This window comes from Microtus oregoni, unplaced genomic scaffold (genome assembly GCF_018167655.1).
Source record: "Microtus oregoni isolate MIOR12 unplaced genomic scaffold, Mior012 000029F_ref0000214, whole genome shotgun sequence".
NCBI lineage: Eukaryota > Metazoa > Chordata > Mammalia > Rodentia > Cricetidae > Microtus > Microtus oregoni.
This window is the reverse complement of record NW_024543088.1, coordinates 24,385,471-24,411,589: the sequence shown is the minus strand read 5'-3', so window position 1 is coordinate 24,411,589 and position 26,119 is coordinate 24,385,471. Positions and strand designations below refer to the sequence as shown.

At 47.6% G+C, this 26,119-nt stretch overlaps 1 protein-coding gene across 2 annotated transcripts in view; it reads left to right on the top strand.

Annotated features, from left to right (window-relative positions):
* Nucleotides 1-26,119, top strand: part of Igf2bp2 (insulin like growth factor 2 mRNA binding protein 2) — a 110,377-nt gene that overhangs the window by 75,268 nt on the left and 8,990 nt on the right. Inside the window, exons 4-12 of one of the 2 annotated variants that reach the window (XM_041678244.1) lie at nt 1,260-1,311; nt 4,595-4,658; nt 6,638-6,910; nt 8,562-8,696; nt 11,756-11,878; nt 12,433-12,568; nt 15,373-15,501; nt 23,810-23,878; nt 25,849-25,965. In XM_041678244.1, the coding sequence (XP_041534178.1) occupies nt 1,260-1,311; nt 4,595-4,658; nt 6,638-6,910; nt 8,562-8,696; nt 11,756-11,878; nt 12,433-12,568; nt 15,373-15,501; nt 23,810-23,878; nt 25,849-25,965 (1,098 nt within the window). The remainder of the gene's footprint in view (nt 1-1,259; nt 1,312-4,594; nt 4,659-6,637; nt 6,911-8,561; nt 8,697-11,755; nt 11,879-12,432; nt 12,569-15,372; nt 15,502-23,809; nt 23,879-25,848; nt 25,966-26,119) is intronic. The other variant, XM_041678245.1, reaches the window with a different exon arrangement.

The window sequence follows — 26,119 nt, the reverse complement described above, 5'->3', positions numbered from 1 at the left end:
TGTGCAGCTTCTTGTGATGCTCATCACATGATCTGATGGAAGATTTTTGTTGTCTCACATTCTGATTGGCTGAGGCACTGGGAAACCTATAGAAACAGACATTTCTTTGTTAGAGTAGATTTTGTTTGTTTGTCTTTTGTTTTGAGTTAGCTGCTATGAGTAACCATTACAGATACATCTTCAGAGCACATATAAAGACAGGTCTAAGATTGCTGTCTTTATATAAAATGCAGTAGGATGCCAGGAGTGGCCCCACTGTTAAGAACAAACTGCCCTAACCCACAGGAAACCAGACCAGCCTTAAATGAAGCTGTGCTTTATCTTGTCTTTAGAAAAGGAAAGAAGAGAAAGGATGAGGTTGGAGAACTGACTCAGTGCTTAAGCCTGCACTGCCTTTGCTAGGGACCCAAGTTCAATTTCCAGTAGTCATATTGGGTGGCTTATCTATAACCCCAGATCCAATACTTCTGGCCTCTGCAGACACCTGTCACACTCATGTACACACACACACCTGTCACACATACACACGGCTCTCTCTCTCTCTCTCTCTCTCTCTCTCTCTCTCTCTCACACACACACACACACACACACAGAGCCAGGCATAGTGGTGTGTGTGACTTTAATTCCCATGCGTAGGAGGCTGAGGCAGGCAGATCTCTTGAGTTTGAGGCCAGTCTGGTCTACATAGGGATTTCCAGGACAACCAAGTCCTGTCTCAAAAATAAATCTTTAAAAAGAACAAACGTTGTCAAAAGATTTATTTTTTAATGTGTATGTATGTGTGTCTGTGTGCACCACATGTGTTCAGAGCACACGAGATCAGGAGAGGTCGTTTGATCCCCTGGGACTGGAGTTCCAGGTGTTTGTGAGCTGCCATGTGGGTGCTGGGAACGCTCGGATCCTCTGCGAGAGCAGTGCATACTCTTTACTGTCATCTCTCCCTCCTCAAGAACAACTCTTTCACTGTGGAAAATTTGAAGTATTCACAATCTATTACGTGAGTAAATAAGGTGATCCCTAGGGGAGAGCTGAAGGAAGAATTGTTAAACCTCCTGAAGAAAAGTGCGCTGTGTCCTTTGCTCTGCTTTCCATTTCAGCAGCGTAGCTCGGGTCATCGCGCGGGTGTGGCTGTCCAGTTACCAAGACCGCGCAGTTGTGTGGGGCCATCTTACGGTCCAGTTCTGCTGTCCTTGTTTCTCTGCGTGTTTCCCTGCAGGGGGAAATGAATGTCTTTTTTATGATCTTCTGTTTCTTCACAGGTGCTGGATGGCCTGTTGGCCGAGTATGGGACAGTGGAGAATGTGGAACAAGGTAATCAGTGGGAAAGTTGAACACGAGAGTCAGGAAGTCTTGGGTTGGGGTCATCAGGGAGAAGTAGTAAGTCCCAATGCCTTTGCCGTGTGCTTCCTCTGGTGTCTGTACACCTCCTTGTCAGAGGAATCTGTGACTGTCATCTTTATATATCTGTATAATCCAGTCATTCAGGGAATATATTCTTTAAGAGTTTCTCTATATAGCCCTGGTTGACCTGTAAGTCACTTTATAGACCAGACTGACCTCGAAATCACAGAGACCCGCCTGCCTCTGCCTTGGGTGCTGGGATTAGAGGCGTGGCTACCTCGCCTTACCCTTGGGCGTCTTGACACCTACGTAAGCACTGGACAGACACAGTTGGGGTGGAGCACACTTAATTCTTCTGAGAATAGCTGAGTCACTGCTGTGACTTAGCTGACTCGGCCTCACTAGAAGGGAGGACACACCTAGTGTCTGTTTACTGTGAGGTAGGATTTCCCCACCAAGATTCTTACGAAAATGTTAGTTCCTTGGGTTCAGCACAAACTTGCAGAGATTCAAGGTAGAGGGAGTGGCTCGTGGTTGAATGGAGAATCTTGGAGTGGTTTTGTGCGCACTCAGAACTGAGGCCTGCCGTCACAGGAACAGCACTACAAATGCCTCAGGAAATACTTCTTCTCTTCTGCTCCCCATTGCTTATGGCTAATTCCTGAGGTGCTGGTTTTTAAGAGGAACCAAAAAGGCACCTGAAGATGATGTCCTGCATAGCTCCTTACAAGTCCCAGAAAGGTGGATCCCAAGACCCTGACTGCTCCTTACCTGTCAACCCTTGGAACAGTCGTTCAGCCTCACCAACTGAACCACACTGATTCTGTGTCCACTTGTATAAAACAAGCGTAATTTCTACCCTTCCTGTAGCATCGGATGGTCACGTCACTCAGTGGAAACCTGTTGATGTATTTTATAGACAATTGTAAGGGTCCTCATGAAAAGATCGTAGAGCATCCTATTTCTCACAGATGGTCCAGTCTGTCAGTGATTAGCATAATCGTCTTGAAGCTGCAGTTATTAGCTGTGTTCCCCTCCACGATGGTGAAGAAGTTACCCTGTCTCTTACGGCCGCTTGCCCGTGCTCAGAGCTGAAAGCACTCGGAGAGAACATGCTTTCTATGAATTCTGTTTTCACTTCTTTGTCGTTGGAAGGAAGACATTCTAGTGGCAAGATAGCTTTCCAGGTATCAACTTGAAAAAATTTTGGAACAGACTGCTGGTCTGGGTGTGGTGACACACGCCTGAAATCCCAGTTTTGGAGAGATGGAGACAGACACAGCTAAAACTGTGAAATCGATTCAGAATGGTGCTACCTGAGAAGGAGGGGTTCAGGGGCACCGGGGCAACACACAGCCCTCCAGCCCCTGAGCACTGGAGACTGCTCAGCTCAGGCCCTCAAGGCATAGAGCAAGCTATTGAGCTCGTCTTTTGTCCTTTTTCGTGGGTGATTTCGATCCGGCACAGCCTGTCAGTAGAGTCTTAGAAACTTTAATGAACAACGAAATAAGTTATTTAAATGGAGCTCAGCTTACTCTAGAATCAAGGACCACGTGACTTTCCGCAGGCAGACATCTTTGAAGACCAGAGACTTAGTGAAAGTGAGAGTAAATCTAAGGAGCCAGGATTCCTAGATGACTTCTGGGAGTCTGAGTCTAGAAGGCTGCAGATCGGAAACCTCTGACACTGTACTGCCACACTGCTGCCTTGAGCACTGTGAGGGCATCTGTAAGACCGTTAGGCGCAGCCCCCGTGAGCCAGGACAGAGCCAGGGCTGGGATCCGTGTTGATGGTGTGTAGCTCATTGAGCTGATAGTTACTGTACACCTCCTACCTGTCCCCAACACCCCCCACCAAGTCCGAAGCTGCTTTGAAATTACTGGGCAAAATATGTTTTTATCCTAGAGTCTTTAATGTTTGGTTGGGGACACCAGATTCCTTTGAGAATCTCAGAGTCACATTTCTTTACAGTTTAAGATGTCGCAAGTGGGATGGTCCTAGAACTCCTAAGGGTTTTCTTTTTTTTTTTTAAGATTTATTTATTATGTATACAACATTCTGCCTCCGTGTATGCATGCCAGAGGAGGGCGCCAGATCTCATTACAGATGGTTGTGAGCCACCATGTGGTTGCTGGGAATTGAACGCAAAACCTCTGGAAGAGCAGCCAGTGCTCTTAACGTCTGAGCCATCTCTCCAGCCCAGAACTCCTAAGGTTTAAGAATGAGTATTGCTACTTTGAAGGGAGCTTTATTGTGACTTTCTGGAATTATTCTTTTTTTTTTTTTTTTTTTTTTTCGAGACAGGGTTTTGGAATTATTCTTAATGCTGTTAACTTTAAATTCCCCAACGATGTGTTTTGAAGAGAGGGTCTGATTAGTCATTCTTGGTTTTTGGGAAAACGTAAGCAAGCTTTATCAATCAAGCCTTTTGAATGATGTGTGTGTGTGTGTGTATGTGTGTCTGTCTGCATGTCTGTGTCTGTTTAGACATAGGGCTTTGCTGTGTAGCTCAGGCTTACTATCCTGCCTCAGTCTCCCATTTTTACGATGGATGGACGGACGGACAGACACACATTGCATGCCACAGATATATATGGTTGACTTTTCTTATTATGGTGTCTATATATGGAGGATATCTTAACTAGAAGGCTCAAGCCCAGCTATTTTTGGGAGTCAGAGTCCACAGCCTTCTCTTTAACATTCTGTGAGTATTAGGTTAACAATTATAATGAATAATAAATAGGTTTAGAAGTTTGAAAGTAATGAAGCATAGAGAACCATGGTGGTTTTTTTTCCTTTATTTTCTTTATGTCATGTTCTTTCACCCATTTTCCCTCTGTGATTTTAGCCTAAAGAAATATTTCAGAATACAAAGTCAAATGGCCTTGCCATGGAGGTGACTTAGCAGCACTTTAGGTTGACAGTACTGGGGGCAGCACATTCCCAAATGATTAAAGATGAGGCTGTTCATGGCCTCTTTACTCTCCACAACTGTGTGAAAATACATGAATGTGCAGAGATAGTTCACTTCCTTAGAATACTTATAAGTGCAGTGCAGGGCAGTGTGTTACATGAATACCTAATTACAGAGGGTTGCATATGTCTGACTTACAAACGCTATAATGATAATAAACACACATGGGCACAGTTAAGATGCGGTGTTCTGTGCATTTTCCTTTGAAGTTAGCTTTCCATGGGCACAGGGGTGAGAGCTATTTTTAAATGATGATTGTAGTTTTCACTTCTTCCCTAGTCAATACAGATACGGAAACTGCTGTTGTCAACGTCACCTATACAACAAGAGAAGAAGCAAAGATGTAAGTGGGTTGGGGTTCGTTTCTTTGCCGGTTTATTTGGGTTTGTCTTTGGTTTCCTTTGAGTCCTGCTTCTGGAAACCTTTCCTGAGAAGACAGGTACCAACCAGCCAGATCACATCCTCTTTGTACATGCCAGGACAACTCTAGGGTGTCTGTGTCCTCTTGGACATGCCTGTACAACTCCAAGGTATTCTTGCTACTTTTGGCATGTTCATGCAACGCCGGGAGTTCGTGTCGGGCTGTTGTGTGATTGTACAGCATCTCTTTCTTGAACAGTGTTGAACTTGGCACCAGCAGAAAGACAGGAACCGCATGAGGAAGAGAAGGACACCAGCACTATGATGCTGCACCCATAGGCTCACTTTGACAAGCTTCAGGGGGCCTCTTTTACCTGGAGCGTACTCCATTCTCCACAAGGAATGTGCACAGCCTGCTAGCCACACTCACTGAATGCAGACTAAAACAATAGTGTTTTATTTTTTTTCCTGTGTATAATATTTTCAGAAGAATTCACCTCCTTGGCAGCAGCAGGCTTGGCTACCTGGGAATATTCCACCCTGGCTTGGACCCCTACTCTTACTCCGTTCATTACTCTGTTACTTCAGTAATGATTAGAGTTTATTTTTAACAGACATGGGATTACGTTTTTTTAAGAATAGCAAAAAAAAAAAAAAAACCCCAAGTTTCTTTTTAATTTTTTGGGCTGTTTTGAGGTGGGGAATTAATACCCTTGTACCACCGTTCATAGCTAAGACGTTTCTTTCGCAGGAGGCCCTTGAAGTGGCTCCTAGGCCAGAGTAACTTAGAAGTGTACCAGGCGGGCATACTTCGTGGCTGTGTATGTCCATTCCCAAGGGAGGGAATAACCGTGGTGCTGGTACAGTTTTCAGCACACGTGAAGATGTAGTGAACCCGTTTTCATACCAGCAGGCTCAGGCTATGCCACCGCTGGCCATCATAGCCATAGCCCAGTGCCACTTGGGTAGGATCTGCACGTTATTCGCTTGCCTTCATTGAATTAAGTTTTCTGTTTTGTAATGAATTCACAAACCCTCAGTGTTACTCGAGTAGGATTGCTGCAGAAACATGTAAGGGCGTTGTTCTGTTTCATGTAAAATTTTTAAAATACAGAAGTAAGTTTTGTTGTTCATAATAGTTATTTTTAGATAATCTGTAGCCTTGAGGATTGGGGGCATAAATACACCCTAACTGCTGTAGAATAGTAGATACTGAAACGTTACCAGACAGACCCTGGGCTATCTAATCTCTAGGAGTTGCCCTAGAGAAGAAGCTATACCTTCAGAGATGCCCATGACAACATGTGGTCTTCAAGAGACTGGGCATAGTTCACAAACTTAAATGGAAGGCTGGCCCTAGCAAAGGTTACAGTAACCCCGGAAAAGGGCTGACCTCACTTTACAGTTGTGTCAAGTGGAGTGGGCAATGAGTTATAGAAAATATTTGATAGTGGAAAATATTTAGAGTGTTAACTGATTTTTAAGGATTAGAAATAATATATTTATTTTTGGTACATTTTAATAAATAGTATATAATAAAGACAAGGAAACTATTGTTTTCCTAATTTGTTCTTATGTATTTTTGAATTTCTCAAATATATTTGAATTTTGTGATATGATTAAAATAATCATGAAGATGTCTTGTGGTTAAAAAGAAAGTAATGGTTTTGGAGCCACACCTACAGTTGTTGGTAAAGAGGGTTTAGTCTGCGGAGGGATGGGAGGAACGCAAACAGCAGAATTGTGTCTTAGCCACCTAGATCTAGATGCTGAGAGAGAACTTATTTAATCGTTGAGACTCCAGGCCCAAGACGGGCTATGTCTTGCTCACCCCTGTATCCTTGGTGCTTGGCACAGGTGCCCCATAAATGGCTAGTGAGCAAGGTGAGTCAGTGCACCCTCCCGCCTTCTAGAGTTTTGCCACACTCTCGGATAAGCTTGCTGTGTTCTGTTGTGTTACAGAGCAATTGAGAAGCTAAGTGGGCATCAGTTTGAGAACTACTCCTTCAAGATTTCCTACATCCCCGATGAAGAGGTGAACTCCTCCTCACCCCCTCAGCGAGTCCAGCATGGGGACCACTCTTCCCGGGAGCAAGGCCACAGCCCCAGGAACTCTTCTCAGGCCAGACAGATTGATTTCCCGCTGCGGATCCTGGTCCCCACCCAGTTCGTTGGTGCCATCATCGGAAAGGAGGGCTTGACCATAAAGAACATCACCAAACAGACCCAGTCCCGGTACGTGCCTCCAGTGCTCCCTCCGCTTCCTTCTGAGGGGTCACCTGCATCCCGACTCCCCCATCCTCAGGTCACTTGGTGCTGTAGCGGGAGGCTGTGTAGTAGGGACCAGTGCTTCTTTCCCTAGGCTGTGACTAGACTCACCTCAAGGGGACTGTCTGAGTGTTCATGCTAAGATGTACGTCATTCTCTGAAAGGCTAAGTCCATGAAGAGAACACTTAACGGACCTCCAGGAAGGATGATCCCTTGTGCTAGTGTTCCATGAGCATGCCTAGTTCCACAGCAGCTGAGAGGGGCTCTGGTTATAGGATGCTCTGGTCCGGGCTCTCACCCTCTGCTGGGTCAGCCTTGCAGTGGGGTAGCCGTGCTTTAGACTGTCTAGGTTGTCGCCTATAGAAGCTGCGGGTCACTGCTGTACCAAACAAGAAAGTATGGGGCTTTGTCTGATTTTCTGTTTGAAGAGACTGGACTGGAGGTGGCAGTCAGTGGGCAAAGTCATTTGTACAATTGTTGATTTTTATGTGTCCGTAAGACCACAGCACACTGTCATGAAGATACAAGACTTGAAAACAGTGACTTGTGTTCAAGTTTTGATAAAATGTCTCACCTCCTTGAGTTTCGGTTGCTTCTGTGAAAAAGGAAGCCACGGTGTTTTACCAGGATCGCTGTGAGGATGCAAACACTCGGGCAGAGCAAATGAACTTGAATTTGCAGAGCCCCGAATTGCCAGCTAGTACTCATCCCTGAGCTGGTGTGTCTTACTCCAGTCAGTGAGCGCTCTGTAAGCTGAAAGGGAAGTCGCTCCAGTGTCTGAGGAAGCCCCAGCTGTAGACGCTGATGGGCAAGGGGAATACTGAGATCAGACTGGAAGTTGTTGGCTGTGGTTCCTAAAAAAAACCCGGCCTTTCCTTTCCCAAGTAATTCTTAGTTATCTCTGTTCTGCTTCCAAAAACTGCGCAAGGTGGCTTAAGTTTCAGGGAAGTGAAATTAGTTCTTAAAGTTTGTGCCCAGTTGGAGAAGGAGACTGACGACTGGGCCCTTTCTAACAGCCGAGGGAAAGGGGCTGCGATCAGTTGTGTGATTTCTTAAAGTGAATGAAGCCAACAGGCCCCAAAGGAGCCTGACAGACTGTTAGACCAATAGTTTTAGGAGTCTGGAAGGAAGGTAGACTGCTAGTAGAAAGGGAACCAAAACCTCAGGAAGGCAGAGAGGCACGCCTCTGCCCCTCTGTCCCTCTGTGGATGCTCAGATACATAAAGCTTGCTTGAATTTGGTGCTGGAATTTGGATTCATATAAGGCTTTTAAAAGCTGTGCTCAGTGCAGAGGTCAGAACTGGTCCAGTGTGCTACTCCTTCTCACCTTACCCTTCACTTCGACGGACATTTGAAAGGCCACACAAAATACTTCACTAACCAAGCAGACTTTATTAACAAGTTGGCTGGGTGCCTTGATCCTCAGCACTCCTGTCAGAATGGCCCACTTCTGACCAGAGCGGCAAAGAATTTACGTCTGGCACGAGCCCCTTTGCACACTGACCTGCTTGGATCGCAGCATCATTTCCTCTGTCCTCGCTGTGTTGGCTGGGCTGTGTTTGTTGTGTCTGAGGCCCTATCGGATCTGTGCTATGGCTCCTGATTCTTTTCCTATAGGGTAGACATCCACAGAAAGGAGAACTCTGGAGCCGCAGAGAAGCCTGTCACCATCCATGCCACCCCAGAAGGGACGTCTGAAGCATGCCGCATGATCCTTGAGATTATGCAGAAAGAGGCTGATGAGACCAAACTGTAAGTTTGTACAATGCCCAGACCACTCAGTGCTGTAAGATGAAGAAAGCTCCATGAGAACACAGTACACAGAGTCAATTGTCCAGGACTCATGGTGGCTCGCAGAAATCAGGGAGCCTGTGGGGTCTGACCTAGGTCCTCTGCACATACATTATAGCTGAGCAGCTTGGTGTTCTTTGTAACAGTGAGAGCCGGCCGGGATGGTCCCTGACCCTTTTACTCCTCCTGGATGGCTTCGTCCAGCCTTGATGTGACAGTGTGTGCCTGGTCTTGTAGTAGCAAATTATGCTGTGTTTGGTTGTTGTTCCTGGGAGGTCTGCTCTTTCTGAGGGAAGATAAAAAGAGGGTGGATCTGGGGGAGAGGGGAGGTGGAGGATCAGGATGTAATATATGAAAGAAGAATTTTTTAAAAAAGAAATATGTTAAAAAGCTCTAAGTGTGTTAATAAAGGTGGGGGGATCATGTTTTTATTACTCAGGGTTCTCTAGAGAAACAGAATTGATGAATAAATTTATACATATGCATATATATTCACATTCATGAATATACTGTAGACATGTAAGTATGTGACATAATGTCAGTATATGCTGTATATTGCATATACAATGTGTGAAATATATATGTATATTTGTATATGAATATATTCTGTATATATGTATAGATTCACATATGTGTATGTGTGTATATTATATATAAAGGGGGAGGGAGGGAGGGAATTTACTAGAGTGGCTTACAGGCTGTGGTCTGTGTGGTCTAGCTAGTCCAACAATGTCTGTCTACCAATAAGAAATCCAAGAGTCCAGCAGTTGAGTCCATGAGGCTGCATGACTCAGATGGTCTTCAGTATATGGACTCCCAGAGAAGTACACCCTAATGCCAGTGAAGGAATGGACTTGCCAGTGAGAGCATGGACACGCAGGCAAAAAGCAGAGGCTTCCTTCTTCCAAGTCCTTTATATAGGCAGCCAGCAGAAGTTGTGGCCCCAATTAAAGGTGGATCTTCCCACTTCGTATAATTAAGAAAAATAGCTGGGTGGTGGTGATACACACCTTTGATCTCAATGATCAGGAGGCAGAGGCAGGCAGATCTCTGAGTCTGAGGCCAGCCTGGGCTACAGAGTTCCAGGACAGCCAGTGCTACACAGGGAAACCCTGTCTCGAAAAAAGAAAAAATCCCTCACAAGTGTACCCAGCAGCTTAGGTTTTCCTTAAATTTATCTGTAGTTTTAAAAAGATCGTCGGTCTTCCAAATCTGTCTGTGGGCAGTGGTGGAGCTGTGTAGAGGAGCAGGGCGTGGGCTGAGTAGTAAACTCATTTGGCCAATAATAGCAGGTGTGATGTGCAAAACTAAGACTAGAATGTTCTAAAAAGAGCAACATTGCCAATCTGTTAGCACATCACAGACAGGGCTTAGCCCCTTGCCTAATGGTTATCAAGCACTTGCTTTACTTGGGACTTTTGGAAGTCCCCCAGATGTCATGGCTCGATTTGAGGGAATCCTTCTTTGATTTAAATTACTGAAGCTTTTACAAGTGACAGTCTCCTCAGTTCTTTTGATTAGTTGTGTGCAGCTTAGGAGATGGCCACAAGGTGGATGTGTGAAGGGGGCTTTAAGATGTCCTATAGAGCCCAGATAGAGTTCGCATGTCCGAAGTGAGTTTTTCTGAGCAGCTGTCCCATGCATGCCTGAGCTGCGTGTTGAAGCTACAGCTGTGGGCAGGAGTAAACACAGCAGGGAGAAATCAGCCTGCTGACTGCTCATGAGGGCACTCACCCAACATTCAGGGACACAGGGAGTGACTGGAGGGCCCAGGGGGCGAGTAAAAGGCAAGGGACACATGATAAGACCCTAAAACTTCCTTTCCATTTGCCCAGCGTGTATCATGTACCATGTGCTGGACGTTGCTGTGTGCACTGGGGACCCAGCAGGGGCTACAGGCTCCTCCGCCCTCTGAGGGTGTGCGTCCTAGGGCAGCCTCTTTAGCCAGGTTGCTTATTTGAGTGCCTTGCAGTGCTAATTGCCTTGAGGTAATGTGTCCCTCAGACACTTCCATTTTGAAGGAGTAGAAAATACAAAGTAGTAAGAAACATATCGTCACATAACATGAAGTGCTAAAATTAGAAAAGTTCTTATGTCACTGAAACCTTGGGCTCAGAGATCTGGGACATTTTTCTGCTTTGCTTTCCTTACAATAACTCAGACCTTGTATCACCACAGAAGGTATCCCAAACTTGAGAGGAAGGCCGTCACTTCCTTTTTAAATGTTTTGAAGAATTGTGTTAAAATACACCTAACAATATATTCATTCACACTCTTACAAAAGAAACAGCTCTGGCTGCCTGTTCTTGCCTCCCTGTCCACCTACTCTTCTTACCAACTGGGTTACTTTAGACCAGTAGTTCTCAACCTGTAGGTCGTGACCTCTTGGGGGTCGAGCAACCCTTTCAGAGGAGTCACGTGCCAGGTATCCTGCGTATCAGATATATCAGATAGCAATAGAAAATTAGTTATGAAGTAGTAACAGAACTAATCTTGTACTTGGGGTCACCACAGCATGAGGAACTGTATTAAAGGGCTGCAGTGTTAGGAAGGCTGAGAACCACTGCTTTAGAAATTTGACATGAATGGGTCATGTGGCTCTGTGTTCCTGTGGCTGGTTTAGCTCAGTCCCCCAGTTCCTCCAGGTTTAGCACATAAAGTGCCCATCCCTCTGGATTATACTGCTACGCCTTGGCTGTTTCTCAGTGATACTGCTGTGAATGTCAAATCACAAATGATCATGATTTTTATTTCTTTTTTTATATATGCCCAGAAGTGAGATTGCTGGATTTTATGGGATTCTATTTTTGTTAATGTAGCTCCCCCTGGCCAGGCCACCCTTTGGACTCACTCTGCCATCTGGCTACTAGTGAGTAGAAAGTGGAAGTAGAGTTAGCCTGTGGCTCGTTTGAGTCGGGATTTGTAAGCTGAGAAGTTGGTTTCCATTCATAAAAAGTGCAGGATGGCTCAGGAGAAGACAGAGTGTCTGTCCTAAGTGTTGAATGTGCTTTGTCTTCTAGAGCTGAGGAGGTTCCTCTGAAAATCTTGGCCCACAATGGCTTGGTTGGAAGACTTATTGGCAAAGAAGGCAGAAATCTGAAGAAAATTGAGCATGAGACAGGGACCAAGATAACCATCTCATCGTAAGTTACCCCTCAGACTTATTTGCGGGAGCAACTGACTGAGCCTTCCTGTCCTCTGCTTTTGTCCAGAGGGGAGATGCTCAGCCATGCCATAGTCTCTCTGAGCAGCCATGGAAACTGACCCACGGGTGGGCTCTACAGTCCCCAGAGTGCTCACCAGCACCAGGGAGACTCTGGGCCCACCCCAACACCATGAAAATCTTAAAATAAAAAATATCGTCTATTCTGTGGCACAAGCCTGTAATCCAGGCTCTCAGGAGAAGAGGCAGATGCACAGAGAAGTCAAGGAGAGCCTTAGTGAGACCTTTCTCAAAATACAAAGTAAGACGGGGGGCTGGGGATATAGCTCAAAGGCAGAAGACTTTCCTAGCACGTGTAAGGCTGAGGTTCAGTCCGTAGTCTGTGCCCATAGATTGTATATAATGAAAGTCACTAGTAAGACTTGAGATTAGATAGCAGGATTCTATGCTGTAGTGTTAGGAGAAATCAAGTCTTTACTGAGATGTGCCTGTGGTCTGGAGTTTTATTCTTCCTGTCTTTTCCCCGTTGGCCAGCTTACAGGATTTGAGCATATATAACCCCGAGAGAACCATCACGGTGAAGGGTACCATTGACGCTTGTGCCAATGCTGAGATAGAGATCATGAAGAAACTGCGCGAGGCCTTTGAAAACGACATGCTGGCCGTTAATGTAAGCATCCAGTTCTTCCCTTTCTGCTGGTTTCCCCACAGCTAAGCCAGGACCCAGGTTCTGCAAGGATAGCTGTCCTTCAGCTGAGGAGCTTAGGGAAGAGGGAAGAGGGAAGGGCTTCCTGTCGGTAAACTGGGGGAAACACGGATTAGTGTGAGCCGCTAAAATCATACCTTCCAGACCATAAAGTGGGGTGATGTTCATGATCACATGTGTTAGAAAAGGGAGATGTCAAAGCTGGGTTACACATAGGTGTGCAAAGTAGTGTGGGCCAACAGGGCTGGATGCTGCCTACCAGAGGAAAAGTTAGAGAGCCAGGAAAGTGGGTTCCCCTGTTTTCTTTTCTTTTCTTTTCTTTTCTTTTCTTTTTTCAAGAGGGACTTAAGAATTTTCATTTTTATTCAAGAAGGTGTTCACATTGCTAGTCCACAGACTAGATTTTGATAATGTTCCTATATTCTTAGCTGAAAGGAGAAAATGCTTTTTGAATAATGGAAGGAAAGGTACCAAACTAATTAGGATCCCCATGCTATGTTCCAGGCTCAGAATTATATCCTTATCTCCCCTGATCCTACCAACAATCCTGTGGGAACATGTTGCTTCCCTCCAACTCATAGATGAAACAAGAGAGGCTCACACACTGTACATTACAAGTAAAAAGAGATCGAGAGTCAAACAGTATTCATGGCTCCTCAGTCCTTATCTTTCACCCTCTACCCCAAAGGAACGACAATCAGGGGCAGGGAAGATGGCTCAGTCAGTGGTTCCCCTGTTTTCTAAACTTTGTATAATATTATTGTGGCTTCTCTCTCTTTAAAATTTCAAGTATATACTTTAGCCAGGTCTGGTGACCACACACCTTTAATCTCAGAACTGGAGAGACAGAGAGATAGGTGGATGTCTGTGAGTTCGAGGTCAGCCTGGTCTACATAATGGGTTCCAGGCCAGCTGGGGCTGCATAGTGTGAACCTGTTTCCAATATATATATGTAAATAAATTGACTGGGCTGGAGGTTTGCCTCTGTGGTAATACGTGTGTAGCATATGTAAGGCCTAGAGTTAATTATTCAGGGTCAGAACAAATGGCATCATGGGGTATAGAGACCTTGTCTGTATAGGCTGCTTGGGGGCAGATCTGTCTGAAGCAAGCCTGAGGGAGGAAGGGAATGGCCTAACTTCTCATTGGCATCTCTCGCTTGCTGGTGGACGCTCCTAGTTCTCCTAGTAAATGCTGTCACCCACTTGAGTGCTCTCTGGCACTTGAAGAAGACCGCACATTCTTCCTGTTTCTTATCTCTCACTTTATAATTGTTGAAATTATTTCTCTGTCAGCAAAGACTCAATCATCTCAGAAGAGTAAAGTCTTTCCTTTTTCACTGTAATTTTCTGAGAGCGGAAAGGGTCCTTTGATCAGCCGTCATAGGCCACAACCCAGCCTCCACGGTTATCAACCTCATTGACCTCTTGGCTTCATTTGACCCTTTCTCTACTTCCCATCCCACCAACGAACATTTCACAAAGGAATAAACAGCGACAAAGCCGTCTGTACTGCAGCCCCACCTCCCCACAGCAACGCTGCACCGTTCTTTCTCTTGTGGGCATCCCAGCCCCACCTCTCCAGCCTCCCTCTCCAGCCCCCTCTCCAGCCTCCCTCTCCAGCCCCCCCTCCAGCCCCCCTCTCCACCCCACCTCTCCAGCCCCCCTCCAGCCCCCTCTCCAGCCCCACCTCTCCAGCCCCCCTCTCCAGCCCCCCCTCCAGCCCCCACCTCTCCAGCCCCCCCCCATCACCACAGTGACTGGGGCAGGATGGAGAGCACCCCATGTGGACGCCTTTGTGGCAGTCATCTGGCCGTCTCTTTCTTTGCTTGCGGACTCTCGATCTCTTTGCTAAGCATCTCTTCCCGTGAACACCTGGCTAGACTCAGAAGAGGTATGGGTGTCCTGCGCATCGCTATCCAGAGCGGGTCACTTAGGTACCTGCGTCAGATCCATGCTGTGTGAGACAAACACCAGGGCTTAACAGGCAGCGTGGGGACCCAGGTGTGCTGTTCTGCGTTCTTATGAAAAGGATCATTTTCCAGGGTGACTTTACTCACAGAGAAACTGCCTCATGTTTAGGAAGCTAAGGAATGGGGCAGGCTGGGCACAGGCCAGCGTAGGGCCAGCATCTCTCCACCTCCAACCCTGATGAGCATCCTAGATATGTGAAACAAGCAGTGAGCTCTTGACGTAGCTGACCTGTCCTTGGGAACTAGAAAAGACTGGTGTTTGCTCTCGTTGAACAAATATTGTGTACTAGTGTGTCAGGTACTGCCTACAGCTCTAAATACATGACCATTGATCCAAAGAAGTGAGGCAGGAGCGAGGCACTGAGCCCTTGATTCTGTCGTGTGTCTTTGAGGAAATAGGAGTGTGAGGAGAGCCTAGAAAGGCCATGTCAACTGGGAGGGATGGGGGACACCTGGGCAGGGGAACAAGGAGCAGGGGTCCAGAGGTGAAAGGGCACAGGGTATTCAGGGAGCAGGATCTGCTGGGGTAGGAAGCAGCTAATGAAGGCGTCGTTGGCCACAGTCAGATATGTAGATATACCCAGGGGTAGCAGGGAACCTTGGGAGGAAGGTCGCAGTTAGATTGACAGGTTGGGATCTGTTGTCTACACCCAGTCCAAGGTGAAGAAGTCCAGGTACCTAGGGGAGCTGCCCGGGAAGCAGGAGTGCTACGCAGACAGGAAGTGAACCTGACCGCTGCAAGCCTGGCCCTTCCGGCCTTCTCTCCCTCATCTTTTTTCTTCATTTCTGTTCCCAGCAACAAGCCAATCTAATCCCAGGGTTGAACCTCAGTGCACTTGGCATCTTTTCAACAGGACTGTCCGTGCTCCCTCCACCAGCAGGGCCCCGTGGAGGTCCCCCCAGTGTCCCCTACCACCCGTTCGCTGTAAGTAGCTCAGTGTCTTGAGGGTCACTCATGTGGGGCGCCTCCAGGCAGTGTTGAGTGAAGGTAAAAGCTTTTATTTGCAGTCCTGTCTTCATGGTGGGAAGTGACACTGGCCCTGGCTCTGAGTGTGCGCACTCAAGCGTGGTAAGTGCCGTGCTGCAGAGAAAAGGAACTGCTCGCCAATTCGCTAAGTGGAGGTCCTTTTAAAGGGGTGAAAAAAAAGGGTTACTTATTTATTATGTATACGGTGTTCTGCCTACATGCCAGAAGAGAACCCCAACTCATTACAGATGGTTGTGAGCCACCATGTGGTTGGTGGGAACTGAACTCAGGTCCTCTGAGAGAACAATCAGTGCTCTTAACCTCTGAGACATCTTTCTAGCCTCCCAAGGTCCCTTTGATAAAAATAAAAGTTGTTGGTCTGGCAGTGATGGAGCACACCTTTAATCCTAGCACTTCGAGATTGGGGCAATTCAAGGTCAGCCTAGTCTACAGAGCAAGTCCTGGAAAACCAGACGGGGCTCTACAGAGAAAACCTGTCCCAAAAGAGCAAAACACAAACAGAAAAAAGTCATTATTTCAAACAGTAATCATGAGTACTTGTTATTTAATCTAAATGTTAAGGTACCTGGATTATTCTTGAATGCATACACATTCCCACCTTTATTGAAAGGAAGTTTTAAAAAGAAAATGCTAGCGTGTTCGCTTCTAAACCACACGCCCTCTGATATGTAGCAGGCTCTCAGTAAGTATCATTTGACTCGTAATTCTCAGCGAAAGAAACGTGAATGGTTTGTTTCCTGCTTGTTGCCCTCACTCAGAGCCGTTGTTCAAGATTAGTGTGTTACCAGATGGAGGCTGAAGACACCCACCACGCCACGGCTGCCTTCCCCCATTTTTTCTTCTCCAAGCACTTGTTTGTGTGTAAACTGTTTCAGTGGGGGAGAATCAGATGGGCAAGGGAACTCTGTTCTGCTCCCTGGTGTAGGCATGGCTAGTGGCTCCTGGGTGCCCCCTGTGTTCACACCCTCAAAACAGGCAAGGACTGGCACCATGCCCACAGGCCCAGCACATCCTGAATGACCTGCAGGAGCTTCCTGGGTGTTTGGGAGCCCTGTAGCTCTTTGGTTCTGTCCAATTTCCTCTAAACTAAAGGAACTGCACGTGTGTCTGTGATGGAGGGGTCGTGGCGGAAGCACGCGGGATGGATGTGTTCACGTTCTTTATCTTTGCTGGGAGATGTGATAACCAACTGTTAAAAGACACTTAAGACATCTCACTTCTGCAAAGGAGCTCTGTAGCATCGGTCTGAAAGTTAAAGCCCTTGATAGCTGAAATTACAGTAGAAAATGAATATACAGCTTTCTCTTAGACCAAATTTGTGCAGGCCTTTTCAGCATAGAGGAATGTTTTCTTAGTCTATGAATGGCGATGCCTGCCTGTAGTCCTAGCCCTTGGGAGGCTGGGGGGTCGGACGGACTCCAGACGTTCCAGGCAGCCTGGTCTCTACATAGTGAGACCCTGTCTCAAAATGAAATAGATAAGTCAATACGAACTAAACATGGGATGTTTTCTTTTGGGCTTTTGGCCTTTCATGTCTTGCTAAGGAAAAGCCCCTTCATTCAAGATTGTAAACAGTGTTTTCCTTATACTAATTTTCAGTCTGTTGGTTTTTCTGGGGGATGTTTATATTGTATTTTACAGGGGATTGATTTTGATCTAACTTTATTATTTTTCCAAGGGAATAGCCAGTTTCCCAAAGGAAGTTATTAATATGTTGTTTTATCGTCAGCTTGAAATCCAGCTCTCTACTTCGTTTTGCTTTTGATTCTTTGTGACAGGGTCTCCTATAGCCCAGGCTGGCCTCCCGCTAACTCTGTGATTTAGGGTGGCTTTGAGCCGCTGATCCTCCTGCCCCCTCCAGCTGTCCCTCAGCCTACCTCATCGTCTTTCTGCACTTGGTCCCCTTTCCACTGAACTCTGTGTCTGTGTAGAACTAGCGTTTTATGACATCTGGCAGTTTCAACAGAAAGCTTGCTTTTGTTTTTGTGTTTTTTCGCAAAGAATGAGTTGGAAAGATGGCAGCTTTTATTGTTTGACAAAATGGAAAAATATACTGGTTTTTTTTTTTTCTTTAGACATGATAAGTCCTACTCATAAAACCTCTTGACCTGGCAACTTTGTTCGGAAAAAGATAACTTTTCCCCATTTCTTTAGAAAGTTTCTGACTTGGCTTTGTTAGTTTGTAGCTGTCTATCAAAGTGTCCATTTCAGCTGTTGTGCTGAACCTGAGTAGAGGATGTTTGCCTCTCACGTGCAGGGCTGTGGGTTTGCCCTTCAGCGCAAGGGGGAAATCCACTTCATCTCTGTTTTAGATACAGCACCTTAAAGTGGTGCAGAACAGATTGCTTCGTTTTTTAAATGGCCAATCTTGTGGTCTTTTGTCTCTTTTGTTTCCTAATATTATATGTTTGTATTCTTAGTTTTTTTTTTGTTTTTTTTTTTTTGTTTTTTTTTATGTTTTTCATGACAGGGTTTCTCTTTGTAGCCTTGGCTGTCCTGGAACTGACTTTGTAAACCAGGCTAGCCTTGAACTCTCAGAGATCTGTTTCCCGAGTGCTGGGATTAAAGGCATGCACCACCACCTCTGGACTCTTTCTTAATATGTTAATAAGATTTGCAGAGTTTCCCTTTTCCATTATTTATTTATTTATTTACTGGCGACATTTCTCTGTAGTGCAGGCTGGCCTCAACTCTGTGCTTCTGCTTTGCTACCTGACCTCAGTGCCCTGATGACAGGCACGTGACAGCACACCTAGTTTATACGGTGCTGGGGAGGTACCCAGGCTTTGACAGGAGATAAGTGATGCACGATTAATAAAAACCCAGAGAGAGAGAAACGGGGGTTCAACCTAAAGATCAGAACAGCAAAACAACCATCCACTGGCTCTTACACAGTCTCAGTCAGAAATGGAGATCCTGCCTCCAAAAATCTCAGAATGAGACTGTGTCTGAGAGCTGTCTCCTCCCGTTTTATAATCCTCTCTAGGACTGGGATTAAAGGCATGCACCGTTTCTATGGTAACTAATGTGGCTCCTGGGTTTAAAGGTATGTGTTACCACTGCCTGGTCTATAAGGCTGACCAGTGGGGCTGTTTTATTCTCTGATCTTCAGGCAAGCTTTATTTATTAAAATTCAAATGAAATGCCACTACAGATAAGGGATTCCATTTGTTATTGCGCTGTCTCCTGCGTTCTGGGAGCTCTCTTTCTGAACTTGTTCACCCGGCCTGTTGATTAGCCTTGCTCCCTCCCCTCTCCCCACTGACTTATACTTGCCTAATGAGATGTAATTGCACTTTCATGTATTTAGTGAACTCGAGAGGCTATATTAGTGAGTCCTTAGGGAAGTTTATTGATAGTGTTCTCCTGAGACTGCTCCAGGCATGTTCAGATCAAGGAAGCTGATGTGGTTTAGATCTCAGGCTGCAGCCATCCTGTTGGCAGAGGTGTGGGTGAGCCAGCCCAACGTTAGCATGGGACAGCTGTTGCGTTACTCATCCGTTATGTGGTGGCCTGGGCAGGACAGAGATGCCCTCTCCTGCACCCATCCCTCTGCGTGCTGGCCCTGTCCCTCACCAGCTGCAGCACTGGGGAGAGTGGCCCCTACACCTCGCCTGGACAACACAGTAGAGCTGGCTGTGAAGGTGTAGATGTGAGAGAACCAACCCTGAGGACAGAACTGGCCCCACCCCTTGCTCACAGCTGCAAGTGGTGAGCTAGCCAGGGCAATGCAGGAGAGCTCACCCAGGTGTTGAGGACGGGGGAGAGCTGGCCAGCTGGCCAACCCCACATCTACCCAGACCCAGAACCAGGGTTATGTGTGATCTGAGACCTACTGGAGCACATGAAGGGACCGGTCCTGCAGACCCAAAGCTGCAGGATTTCCACAACACGGGGAAACGGAAGGAAAACCAAGAGGAGTCCCAGTGAGGGCCCAGCATCGATAGTGTAGCAGAAACCAGAGGCTTTGAACCAGACCAATGACTCTGCAATGAACTCTGCAAGTAACGACATAAGGGGGAAAAATCTCAGGCTGCAGAGTCAGCCAAAGGTCCAGGTTCATTTTGCTTCTAGTCTTAGTTACTAGCTCCCATACCTCTCATGCAGTGGCATTTCATTTGTATTTTAATAAATAAATAAAGCTTGACTGAAGATCAGAGAGTAAAACAGCCCTACTGGTCAGCCTTATAGACCAGGCAGTGAGTGGTAACACACACCTTTAATCCCAGTAGCCACACTAGTTGCCATAGAAACTGGGTGCATGCCTTTAATCCCAGACCTAGAGAGGGTTATAAAACGGAGGAGACAGCTCTCAGACACAGTCTCATTCTGAGATTCTGGGAGTCAGGATCACCATTTCAGACTGAGGTCGAGGTAAGAGTCAGTGGCTGGTTGTTTTGCTTTTTGTATCTTCAGGTTGAACCCCCAGTTTCTCTCTCTGAGTTTTTATTAATCGTGCTACACTCTTCCCCCAGTTGTCCCAAGAGAACCCAGAGTGGATAAGCTGCCGGGGATAGCGACATTTTGACAGTCTGGGATAGAACACTAAACCTTCCTAGCCTTGGAACCTGTCCAAGTTCTTCCTTGCCTGTCCTGGCCCCACGCTGTCTCTGGTTCCAGAAGGAACCTGCTGTCTTTTCAGCCGGGGATGAGTCTGTCGTCACATCAGAGCTATTGAACCCCTTGAGTATAATACATAAGCCTGGCCTGGGCCGCCCATATGCCTTCCTCCCTGCTCGTACTGGGACTCCCTGCTCCCTGACGGTCTCTGGTTTCTCCTGATTCAAGGGTCAGCCATCTCTGAGCTGTACCCTGGACTCTGCAGTTCTTCCAGCAAAGTGGCTGAACTAATGGTGACTCCTGCCAGTGTTCACAGTGTCTGCTGCGTACTCTGTCTGCCCACTAACAGAGTCAAACTAGGCTAAGACCTTCTGCCGCTGTCCCCTTGTGGGACACACCTAGCTGTCACCTTCATGAAAGCACCGCCCCTCCCCCACATACTCATAATGTGCTACGGTTTTTAAATATATATACACGACACACATCCCTCATACAAGGATTGGGCCAGTGAGCCCAGTGTCAAGAGGAAGTTGCTTGCGGACAGGCAGATGCGTTCTGATCACCAGAGGAAGCAGAATTTGAAAATCCCATCCCAGTGGATTCTGTCAACTCCACCCTAGCATGGGGAGGTGGGAAAGAGAACGGCCACCGTAGACACCTGCTCATTGTAATAAGCACTCACTCACACTTCTAAAACAGCCCACACTTCCTGGCTCCCAGGAGTACTTGAGGTCAGTCCACATCTCCACCAGGGATGATCTCAACCACCTGCTTTCTCCCGTGTCCTTCAGAATGCCTTTGTAGTCCCCACGCTAGCCTTCTGTCTGATGTTCAAAGACACCAACCATCCTGGCCTGACCTCCCAAGAACCCTGCTGCTCCGCATACTTCTTACCCAGGGCTGCATGTGATCCTGGTCTCTGAGTCTCACACTTGCTGCCCCTGGGCTGTTCACTCATTCCATCTTTGTGGCCACTGGCTTAAGACTTCTCTGAAGTTATTTTTTGCATTTGCCTCACAAATAGACCGTAAGTCCCCTCGTGTCCCTCTCTCCTAGAGTAAGGTCGCCCACACGGTGGGTACTCGAAAGCTCTTGAGTGAGTGAATGTATGGCCAAACACAGCTACAGGCAGTTGAGTCTGTGGGGGACTCAGAAAGTAGATGGCCAAACACAGTCAGCTACAGGCAGTTGAGTGGGTGGGTGGGTGGGGGGAACGACTTAGAAAGCTCCCATTTGTAAAAGAGCTAGAGAGATTCAGGCTTGTGTAGGTCTGAGTCTCAGCTAGAAATGACTCCTTGGGCTGCTGAATTCAGGATTCTTTCCTTCTGCAGCCCTGCGGCTCCAACTTAGGGATAAAAGGAATCTGTCCTCATTATCGTTTTACAGCTAATTTAACAATCTCTCCTTTATCCCAGGTTGGGACTGACGTGGGCAGTGTTAATGTTAGGACCCTGAACACTTGGAATACAAACGGCGCTCTAGATCCATTCTTGGCGTTGCATGGGCGCTAGAATCACGATTTACAGGAATCGCTTTTGCCATGAGAGCTGAAGGAACAGTGCTTGGGGCCAGAAGCGGGCAGAGGTCCCGTTTCCCCTGGTTAGAGCCTTGAGTGAAAAGCTCAGGAATTGGCTCCCCTCTACCAGCCACACCCCAGAATAGAACCTGCACAGAGAAAGGGCTGAAGTCCACCTGCTTCTCAGAGAGCCTTCAGAAAGAGGCAGTTCCCTCTTGACCAACCTTCAAAGTGGTCAAGCTTCCCTGAGACCCTGGTCTCGTGGCCCCCCCTTGTGGGCAGAGACATTACTGCAGCCTCTTCAGTTGTACCAGGTGTGAGCCGTGAAGCTGCAGGTGTGTGGCCCTACCCTAAGACCTGGGAAGCTCTGCAGGGTGCTCATAACTCGGTCTTTTCTCTCCAAGCTCTAAAGAACAGTTGTTTCTGTTGATAAGGAATCGTAAGTGAGTCTTATCTGGAGCTGAGTCTAGCTGGAGACTGGGACGGTGGAAGACACGCTCATCTCCCTCTGTCAGGCAGTGCAGTGTGCCTTGATGCTCCGTGCTTGTCACCATCATGCTGGTGGTCACAGTGAGAGTACTGTTGAATTACTATGTGGCCGTACGTGAAACGTAGTTAATGCAGCTTTGCTCACTTAGTGTGTGTGAACTTGGATAGCTTTCTGTCTCGCAGGACCACTATGAGGTTTATGAATTTATAAATAGATATAAAATATCATAGTCCCTGCTATACTGTAGGTATTCAATTAAAAAGTAGCTGTTTCAGCTTTAATTTTCTTTTTTTTTATTTTCAATTTTTCGATAGCTAACTCTGCTTCATGAGTGTACATCTGCCCTCCTGCTCCTCCCCTCCCCGCATCTGTTCTCCTGTTCTTCCCCTCCCTGTATCTGCCCTCCCACTCTTCTCTTCCCCTCCCCACATCTGCCCTCCCGCTCCTCCCCTCTCCACATCTGCTCTCCAGCTTCTCCCTCCCCTCCCCATATCTGCTCTCCAGCTCCTCTCCTCCTCACATCTGCCCTCTAGCTTCTCCCCTCTCCACATCTGCCCTCCCGTTCCTCCCCTCCCCGCATCTGCCCTCCTGCTCCTCCCCTCCCCACATCTGCTCTCCAGCTTCTCCCCTCCCCATATCTGCCCTCCAGCTCCTCCCCTCTTACTCCTCCCCTCCCCACCCCATATCTGCCCTCCTGCTCCTCCCCTCCCTGCATCTGCCCTCCTGCTCCTCCCCTCCCCACATCTGCCCTCCCGCTCCTCCCCTCTCCACATCTGCTCTCCAGCTCCTCCCCACCCCATATCTGCTCTCCAGCTCCTCCCCTCCCCATATCTGCCCTCCCGCTCCTCCCCTCCCCGCATCTGCCCTCCCGCATCTGCCCTCCAGCTCCTCCCCTTCCCACATCTGCCCTCCAGCTTCTCCCCTCCCCATATCTGCCCTCCAGCTCCTCCCCTCTTACTCCTCCCCTCCCCACCCCATATCTGCCCTCCTGCTCCTCCCCTCCCTGCATCTGCCCTCCTGCTCCTCCCCACATCTGCTCTCCCGCTCCTCCCCTCCCCACATCTGCTCTCCAGCTTCTCCCCACCCCATATCTGCTCTCCAGCTCCTCCCCACCCCATATCTGCTCTCCAGCTCCTCCCCTCCCCATATCTGCCCTCCCGCTCCTCCCCTCCCCTCCCCATATCTGCCCTCCCGCTCCTCCCCTCCCCACACTGCACACAATGCCTTTATCTGTCTGGCTCCTTTCTCTTACCTTCACTTTCAGTTTCTCCAAACTGAGTTTCTATTCCTTCTGATCTCTGCTGCTAACTGGTCTGTCGTCCCTGGATCACATTCGCTTGTTCTGAATAATTCTTGGCTTTTGTCCCCAGAGATCTCTGTTGTTTATAATGTACAACTTGTAATTCTCCCATAATGTAGGAGCCACTAGCCCTGTCGGCACCAAAAGGTGGGTTGGAGCAGTGAGAGCGTGAGTGGGCTGAACTAGAGAGGAGAGAGCAAGGCTTGTCTTAGAAGCTGCATTCCCAGGGCCTGTTGCAACCAGGTGACACCTTGCCAAGGGTTCAGAGATTAGGAACACAGAGGTACACGTTGTAGATGTGACAGTGTTGCTGGCTCGCAGAGCGTGTGTGCTGCACGGGACAGACAGCCGACTCACTGACTGCCTCGTTTGTATGCAGACCCACTCCGGATACTTCTCCAGTCTGTACCCTCACCACCATTTCGGCCCGTTCCCGCATCATCACTCTGTAAGTGCCCCTTGCATGTGCCCCAGCCACCCTTCCTGCTCCATGGCCTGGCCCCACGTAGCCCCTGATGAACAGGCCTGTGAATGGTCACAGTATTCTCTGCTGTGAATCTAGACTGTCTCAGGAGTGATGCAGCAAGCCACCCTGCTTCACACTCAGTGCAGAGCCTCTTCGGTAATCCTAAGTACTGCGAGAGCGAGGTGGGAGGATTGAGAGATTGAGGTCAGCCTGGGCTGTGTAGTAGTAACTTTCACGCCAGACTAAGCTACATACAGAGTAAAGTCCTAACTTAAAGAACAAGAGCCTAGCCGGGCGATGGTGGCGCACGCCTTTAATCCCAGCACTCGGGAGGCAGAGGTAGGCGGATCTCTGTGAGTTCGAGACCAGCCTGGTCTACAGAGCTAGTTCCAGGACAGGCTCCAAAGCCACAGAGAAACCCTGTTTCGAAAAACCAAAAAAAAAAAAAAAAAAAAAAAAAAAAAAAAAGAACAAGAGCCTAGAGCTATGGCTCAGTCATTGAGAGCGCACACTGCTCTAATGGGGCTGGAGTTCCCAGCACCCACTCCAGGTGGCTCACAGTCACTGGTAACTCCAGCTCCAGGGGATCCAGTGTCTCTAGCTTTTGTAGGCACCTGTGCTTACGTAGACATACACACACACACACACTTTTTTAAATTATATTAAAAACACAATAGAAAGAAAACCAGTCAGGAAATACTACTAAGCTAAAGAAAAGTTTGCAGTAGGCAGGGGATGTGGTTCCACTGACAAAGTACTTGCCATCTAAGCATGAGGACCCGAGTTCAAATCCTAAGCACCCACATAAAAGCCAGGTGTTGTGGGGTACACCTCTTGCTGAGGAAGTGGTGGCGGGATCCCTGGATCTCACTGGCCAGGTAGTCTAGCTAGATCAGCAAGCGTAGGTTCCATGGGTACTCTATCAAACTAAGGTAGAGAGTGACCGAGAAAGACACCAGTGTCAGCCTCTGGCCTCCAACATGTATGTATGCTCATGAACATGTGCATAGGCTTACACCACACCAGACTTTTTTTTTCTCATTTTGCTGGAATTCTTAAAAGTCTAATAATTGAAGACAACATCATTCCCATAAGAAGCATTGGCAGCCTAGCCCAGGAGGAGCCTCTGTCGTTCCTCGGGGTTTCCAGGGAAAGGTGGCTTGCCCACCTCCCTCATGGGGCCTGGGCACAGCAGGGTGAGTCTCCTTGTGAATTGGTAGTCCTAGTGATGGAACAGACTGGACAGCTGTCTCTGTCTGTGGCCAGGTGTGTTTAATAAATTTTTACTGTTTCATGTATATATGTAGGCTGTAATGGGCCACGGCACCATGTGGAAGTCAGGCCAGCTTATCTCCTTCCACGGCAGGTTTCAGGGATTGAACTTGGGTCATCAGGCTTGCATGATAAGCACTTTAAAAAAAAAAATTTATTTATTTATTATGTATACAATATTCTGTCTGCATGTATGCCTGAAGGCCAGAAGAGGGCACCAGACCTCATTACAGATGGTTGTGAACCACCATGTGGTTGCTGGGAATTGAACTCAGGACCTTTGGAAGAGCAGGCAATGCTCTTAACCTCTGAGCCATCTCTCCATCCCCATGATAAGCACTTTTTAATCCACCACACTGTCACAAAATAACCATTTTGGTTCTTGGATGAAGGCACAGGAAACGTGTGCATTAAATCTGTGTATGTCAGAGAACCCAGGAAAGGGCGGATGCTTGTGCCCAGCAAACACGGTTGCTCAAGAGGTGCTTGTAGGCTCATGCTGTCCCGCTTGGGTTCATATACAGAGTACCAGGCCACACAAAGATCAAACATGCCGGGTTGGCCGCTTCTGGCCATCTCCCCGGGTAGTGAGGCCTTCCCGTTCTGGTACTCTCAGGGTTACTTGGCTGGGCCATGAGGTGCCAGGTTAGAGGGACAGTTGTACACGTGTTCTTTTCTAGTACCCAGAGCAGGAGACTGTGAATCTCTTCATCCCAACCCAGGCTGTGGGTGCTATCATCGGGAAAAAGGGGGCGCACATCAAACAGCTGGCTCGATTTGCTGGAGCCTCCATCAAGGTAAGATTCTTGCCGTCAGCTGCCTGTCCCCATGGTCCTCCTCTTGTCCGTGCCAGACAATTCTTACAACCTCCCTCCCCTGCCCAGAGACAGAATCTGCTCCCATTCTTCATCCTAGTCCTTTCCTTTCCACCAAACCGCGTCCTCCGGGGAT